At 35.3% G+C, this 7,649-nt stretch overlaps 1 protein-coding gene across 1 annotated transcript; it reads right to left on the reverse strand.

Moving 5' to 3' along the window:
- Positions 1-1,165: 1,165 nt before the first annotated feature.
- Positions 1,166-6,536, reverse strand: LOC122051856 (CASP-like protein 4B4). The gene is made up of 3 exons (XM_042613160.1): positions 6,147-6,536; positions 5,915-6,050; positions 1,166-1,544 (listed from the first exon to the last, which is right to left on the reverse strand). Exons 1-3 carry the CDS (start codon positions 6,419-6,421, stop codon positions 1,353-1,355), a joined length of 603 nt encoding a protein of 200 aa, XP_042469094.1. The 5' UTR covers positions 6,422-6,536; the 3' UTR covers positions 1,166-1,352.
- Positions 6,537-7,649: the final 1,113 nt, after the last annotated feature.

Raw genomic sequence — 7,649 nt, forward strand, 5'->3', positions numbered from 1 at the left:
TCCGAATCTGTACTCACCTCCGGAAAATTGACATCCTTCCCCTTAGTGTCTAGGTCGACCCAACTAGGATTTTTCGAATCGCCCGTTGTTGCCATCTCAACCGTCTCCTCATCATAATCATTTCGATCAAAGGAGCTCCTTTACGATACTCCTCACATGAATCTAATATGAAGTAGTCAAGCACAATGACTCCATCGCTGCTGAAGTTGCGCTCCTACGAGGAATAGGAAATGAACTCAGCGAGACTACCTTCTTTAGACAATTCCAAAAGCAAGTACTAAAATGCAAAAAATGCAAAACGTCCTACGTGTTTTGGTAAATTGTCATATTCCATCCCATTCCATTTTGTTTTTTTTTTAAAAAAAATAGATATTTCTATGTGATTATATGTTATAGATTATTAATGACTTAAGAAAAAATATTTAAAAACTGATAATAAACATTTTTACATTTAAATTGTAAATCATTCAAACATTTACAATTTTCCATCGAATTGATTCATATTTTGATTTAATAAATACTTTCGATAATTTGATAAAACTTGACATGTTTTCAAATAGGTTGAATCAATGGAACCGATACAGAACTTAGTGTAGGAAGGGCATAGATCCAAAAACATAAAATCAACATTGCATAACGTTAAATGGCAAATACTTGGAATTATTATCCATGATTTACATAGACACTTAACTTTTATGTTCAAATTTGATCACTGAAGTTTCAGAATTATGTCCATTAGATTTTACTTACCAACAATATAATTAAACAACTGCATCAGCAATAGCTGTTTAAAGATTCGTGATATCTTCACGTTAGACTCGACGTCACGTTAAGATAACTAACAAAATGATTAAGTAAATCAAATGCAATTATTCCAAAAGTCAATCACCAGATTGCTAAAAGAAAAACTGACATGACCGATTTCATCTCATGTCCATTGGGAGTCAGTTAAATCCTTGTAAAGTAAAACGAAATAAAGCTGAACTGTATGAACAATAATTATAAAGTCCAAGTTTATCATGATACAAGTTGACAAGTAACCCTGTTTTGATTAATGAGAACAACGGTGACCCATGGCAAGGAATTATTAGAATATTAAAGGGTTATTATCATATCATAAACATAAAATAATGTATATGCCTCTAGCAACAATAAGAGATTGATAGAATATTTAAACTCTACAAACTTTTGATAGATAATATGTATAAAACATTACAGTAATTGTAAGGTTCAAATTTACAATTCACAAAGAATATGAAGGTAGTACAGATAATATGTATAGATATGATTCCGTAATAGATACACAACACAAGAATAAAGGATATTCAGAGTCGGAGGGCAATAAAGTAGGTCTATATATAGGTTTGTTTAGAGAGCTTGAAGCCTGAAATCAATGCAGATAATCCACTAGAGACGAATGCAAAGAAGGCCATACTGATTGCAGCAGACGAAGAATCAGTGAAGATATTATCTGATCCTTCTCTCATGCGATTGGTAAGGGGAATGGCCGCAGATGCTCCAGAGATCAATAAGTAGGCTACCACCTATTTAAGAAAAAAGGCAATTAACTGAATTAATCAATCAACAAAAAAAAAAGACAGTAGAATGCAATGAACATTTTGTAGGCTTGCCATCAAGCGTGATGGGTTTTTCCAAAAGTTTGCATGTAACTCTAGATTTGTGTGTATAATCTTATCCTCCGAGGTCCTACGCATTTTAATTAAATTGAAATTTCAGCGTGAAGGATACAAGTTTTTAGTGACACATAGTTCATGATTTCTTACTCCTTGTACTCTCATGTTAAAAGCTTGAATGACCCATGGTTTATACACTTGTCATTTGATAGTAAGACCTACAGTCATTCAAGAGCAAGAACTGACCATATAGAAACTGATAGTTCAATGACACCATGAATCAGTATGAATTGCAGAGGAATTTAAAAAACACAGCACGATAGGTACAATATCTAAGCAATATAGTCAAAGCATATCATATCATCATTTCACTTCTATTCTCATGAAAAAGGGGGAGCAACGAAGCCAACAAAGCACTATCAAGACTCATACAAACATCTATCTATATATAAGTACATGTACAGTAAAGTGCAAGACTGCCTTCAGGGGGCAAGTCCTTCAGAATTTGCAAGCCACAAGAACTTGTCTGGTTATCTTTGTATTTCTAGGAATTGCTTGAGTTGCATACTGTCCAATTGTCGAAACCCATTCCAGTCTCATCACCATAAGGATTCTCCCCCAATTTTGGTTAGGGAGATTAAGCTTCAAATGAGGAAATTATCCAGAAACTTTATTTATCTTTACTTGGAAATAATTGACACTATGCAAATGACGGCCATTGGGTGTAGAAGTGTCAAAAGGGACTGTAAGTAGATGAAGAAGCACTGAAAGTAGATGAAGGGAAACGATACCTAAGGAACTTAATCTGACAATCTTATGTGGGGAGCTCCTAATTCCAACACCTGTAAAACAAGGAAACTAAAGTATGGGCGTTTTTTTTCTTCTTGTTGTTTTAAACTTTTTTTTTTTTTGAATCTCCAAAACAAAAGCACAATTTTTTCCCCACGGCCTACATCCTATATCTTCTCTGTTCTGCCGACCTTTACCAACTCCACTGTTCACCTCCTCTCTTATCTGCTTGGGTCAGTTTCCTTTCTTCCCCACTTGGGTGTGGCTTCATATCATATCTTGTCATCTCTATCCATCTCTAATGATATCATCCCCTTGTGCCTCTGATCTTCAATCATCCCTGTCCATCTCTGTTGATAGGGCATTTACTTATCTTTGCCGGCATCCTAACCAAGATCTCCACATGCAACATTCCATCATGTTGTTAGTCGCTGACCATCCCTACCTGTCTCCAACAATATCCAAGAACCTCCTCCTATTTACCCACATCACAACTGGAACTTCGCTCTATACTTTTTGTAAAATATATCTTCTGGAACCAACCCAAAAAAAGGAAAAAGAGGTGGATGGGAATATGTTCATTCGCTATGTCACTTCAAAGATCAAAATGTGTACAAAAACCAAATCTCTGACAATCAAACATATAAAACCAATTAAAATTCCTTATATAAATGACAATTAGTACAAAAAAATAACTTATAGAACTTACAACTAATAGAATTGTAGATCCACTAATTCAATCGATTCACTTCCCATACTATTACTGCATTCATGCAAACAAAATGATACACAACATATTTATAAAAACAAAAACTATACACTGCCAATTGAAGTAATTCAATAGCTCAATACTATCTGCAAAAGTTACTAATCCTTTGATAGCTATATAATTCTTTTGCGGAAATAACATAGCACAAAAGACTATCAATACAACCATCTTAAATAATGAGTCGAATTATAATCACTCTTTACATCTAAAACAGATTTAATTTCTTCACTTTGGTTTACCACTAAATTCATGAAATTGGAGTGAACTTTTCATCTCATCTTTACTAATTCGAGCCAACCATCCATAATTTCTTAAACCTAAGAGACATCTTAAATGCTAGACTCCAAGAGTTTATCTTTATTCCAAAGACAATTATGTTTCAAGGTTCCAACTAGTTATCAAATAATCCAAAAATGCAGTTTCTAATTTAACAGTGAGAAGCAATCTGAAATGACCAACCAGAATTTCTTCAATCAATTTAATCATGTGTTGTTCAACTGCATTTTGTTAAAGAACTTATTGACTCTAGTAATCAAACACTAACTCTCAACACATAATTTTATACAATGAGAACTTTGCCCTTGAGTTGAACAAATTTTCCTTTACTATCTTTATAGCTTTGTTTGTTGTGGTTGCTACTTGTCTCCTTCTTGGTGTCTTCTATTAGGAACCATGAGTCATGGTTTCAAATAACAAAATTATATAAAAACTTATAAAACAAATTAACCGGAACATTCAATCATTCATCAAAAATAAAAAATAAACTAGATAACCACATTTGGATTTTACAAAACAATTGACCTAACATTCACCTTCGACAAAGATGGGAGAAGTGATGTACCAAAGTAAAAGCAAGCACAAACAAGGGAGTTGGGAACCAAATACAAAGAGGGTGATAGATGCAGATAAGCAAAGATCTTGGTTGGGATGTGGGAAAAGAGATGTTACGATATTGTCATGGATGGGTAGGGATGATCAAAGACGAAAAAAATGATGGCTTATCAGCAAAGAGTTGAACATATCATTGCAACAAGAAAGCTGACAAGCAAATATGCGAGAGGGAGATCACCAAAGATGGGAGAAGATCCTGATTGGGGTGTGAACAAAGATGACAATGCAGGGATATTGACAGAGACGAACAAGGATGGTAAAAAAATTGAAGGCACAAGGGAATATTGATTAAACAAAAATTCAAATTGAGCTACAAACTGAGAGGAGGAGATGTTCAGATATTGACAGAGATGGTTAAGGATTGGTGAAACATCAGAGGCATTAGGGATTTCGATGAAGCCAAACAAAGAAGGCAAGAGATGAGGCACATAATCATTAAGAGAGGAGACAAGGTCACAAATGAGATCACAGATGCGCTGTAAGGAGACAAGCTTGAGCAAAGAAGAGAGGCGATGGTGAAGAGTGATGGTGATTAGCAGAGATTGTTGGCACAATGGGAGATCAGCAAAAAGAAGACTAAAAAAGACACAAACAAGGTGAAAATGATTTGGGTTGTGGGTTGGCTTAGGCTTCTCAAAAAAATAGGATAGGACAAATGGAGAACAAAATCATGTTTTGATTTTATTTTCTTGAATTAGGAATTTTTACTTGTGAAGTCATTTTTTTTCTTCAGAATTACCCTACATAGAATTTTATATTTGGTTGTGATGTGCAAGTGCAAGGTAATTTGTGCAGGCCTACTCAAGTACCATTATATATTATCACATATAGCAAAATTTGTAGAAATGTGATCTCTCTCTATGGGAAATGCCAACATAGAGCACAAATTGAGCTATGGTGGAGGGTACGAAAGATCAAAGAGATCCAATCCAATTCAAAAAATAAAAGCAATTAGCTAGGTGATATCTTGTCCAAATGACAACCCCACTTAGCCAATGTGAGATTAAGGGGATTGTATTGGTCTCTGATGTAATCATAGTACCATAAGCATCGTTTACCATCATCGCAATTGGTGAATAAAAATGTGGTGGCAGGTATGCCACATATACTTGAATGGTGAGAGAAACAATAATAGGTTTTTTAAAAAAAAAAAGGCAGCCCGGTGCACAAAGCTCCCGTCATGCGGGGTCCTGGGGAAGGATCCATTATACGCAGCCTTACCCTGCTTTTTGGACGAGGCTGTTTCCAGGATTCAAACCCGTGACCTTTTGGTCACATGGCAACAACTTTACCGTTGCGCCAAGGCTCCCCTTCGAAACAATAATAGGTTTATAAGACAGAAATTAGAGCTAGAAATATGAAATGAGTCTGAAAAAACAAGTTAGACACACTACTAGCTAAATCATAGTAGTGAGACATCTGATTCATGAACCTGCAACCTATAGACCGACCTCATTTTCAGTTTTACCAATGAGTTTGATTCTTTTTCATGCGAAAAGCATATATGTTATAATTCTCACCACGAATTTATTTCCTTAATAAGATAATCCATATGTTTTAGGAAAAAAAAAAATCTACGACCATGATGATTCATATAACATAGTCTGCCAATGAAATGAGTATGATTAATAGGATGATTTATTTGTTTTTCTACCGTTTAGCTAATAGTATTAATTAGAGAGTAACTGAGGCATCTCTAATTCAATTAGACTCAGACGATAAACTTCAGAGTAAACATTCACGGCGAAATCACCACATAGAACATTCCTTCCATCAAACCAATACGTAAAAATTGAAATTTCAACCAAATAACACTAAGAAAAATACCAACCTGATCACCGGCGAAATCAACAATCCCAGCATAGTTTCTCGGTACCAAATCCCTCCCCGTGCTGAACCGATGCGCCTGCCTCCAAACCTGAGCGGCCGAGTACAATAACGCGAGTATGGAGACGGCCAAGAGGTACCTGCATCCCCAATTAATCAGTAACCAAACGATTCGAATCGGACCCCCCACCCCCCAACCAGATCCAACCAGAATCAGCTCAGATCAGAAGCCCCACTTGTACTCCTGATAGTGATCGAAGTCCTTCCAATCGCCGTGCTTGTTGGAAGCCGTGATGATGGAGGCGAGCAGCGAGAAGAGGAGGAGGAGCGCGCGGAGCACCAGGCCGCCCCGCTCCAACAGGTCCTCCCTCCGCCACCTGTCCACCACCGACCTCACCACGCTGCCGCCCTCGTCCGCCGCTGGGGGGGAAGATGGGGCATGGGCGGCCGACGGATCGCCCTTCTCGAGGTCGGCCGGCATAGGGAGGTTGCCGTCGGCATCGGTGGCCATGGGGTTCGTTAGGCGAGTGGAAAAAGCGAGCAGCGGCAGAGAACGTTCGACGCCGAAAAGGAAGCGATTGTTGACGTGCGCGTCACGTATCGTGAGATTGTTGCGATTGATTGAAACTTCTGAGCCATCTTGAAACTTGTTAGAATATTATATTCCATTTTTTATCATAAATAAAATAAATAAATTATATTTCATGTTTTATCATTTATTAATTATATTTCATGTTTTATTTTATATATTAGCAAAATATGAACACGGATTCTCTGGTCCTCAAATTGCGGATAGGATGATCTATTTTTTTACATCCTTAATTTGGATGGACCCCACCTATTTAAAAGTGGAGTTCATCTAAATCAAGGGTTTTCATGCAGTGGATCATCTCTTGATCCGTAATTTGTAAATCAGAAGATCCCAACTGGCAAAATATGTTGCGCATCTTTTTTTCTTGGAATAACAATAAAAATATCATATGAAAAATGATTGACAAAAATAGAACGTAATCATCTAAATTTATGGTTTGCTATTCAAAAATTTTTTTTTTGTCAATTTCGTAAGAAGGGATTTAAAAAATTAAGATTGACCTATTTTTAGTTTATTTAAATTTATTTAAAATCATATTGAGCTATTCGAAGTTTTTATAAGATTAATAAAAAGTATTGTTATATTTATAATTTAGTTCAAACCCGTTTAACAAATAGAATATTTTTTAATTTTGAATGTTATAACATAAATGATAAATATAAAATTTGTAAGGTATATATTATTTTTTTTACTTTAGTCAATCAAACAATTTTAATTTGGTAGAATAAAGAACTACACGGATGATAAAATGGATATCACGATCCTTGTTAATTAATTAAACTTTTAATTGACCAAATAAATTTTTTTGGTTGATCAAATATCATGAACTAAAACCCATTCGAATTATAGACGTTGGAGAGGACGAAGATCAGTTCAATTTGAATTCTAACTATTGAAAATTATGTACAAATGGTCTTTAGAGGTCCTTAATAATTTATATTTTCTACAATTTTCCCTATGGACTTTTAATAAATCTTTTATACATGATCAAACTTTTCACTTGCACACTTACTGTTTTTCATATATTATTTGGGCAGAAATCAAAAGATATCCTTTTTATTGGAATCGTAGGGCGCTCTAATTCCTTTATTATTAAAAAAAATCTCATTTTGTCATTTTACATTTTACTTTTTTAAACTTCCTTTAC

Source organism: Zingiber officinale, chromosome 3A (genome assembly GCF_018446385.1).
Source record: "Zingiber officinale cultivar Zhangliang chromosome 3A, Zo_v1.1, whole genome shotgun sequence".
In the NCBI taxonomy this organism is placed as follows: domain Eukaryota; kingdom Viridiplantae; phylum Streptophyta; class Magnoliopsida; order Zingiberales; family Zingiberaceae; genus Zingiber; species Zingiber officinale.

Coding starts and splice junctions, on each gene's coding strand:
- LOC122051856 (XM_042613160.1), bottom strand. CDS start 6,421: ATGGCCACCGATGCCGACGGCAACCTCCCTATGCCGGCCGACCTCGAG. Junction 6,051..6,146: donor GATCACTATCAGGAGTACAA/GTGGGGCTTCTG, acceptor TTGGGGATGCAG/GTACCTCTTGGCCGTCTCCA. Junction 1,545..5,914: donor TTGATTTCGCCGGTGATCAG/GTTGGTATTTTT, acceptor TTTCTTAAATAG/GTGGTAGCCTACTTATTGAT.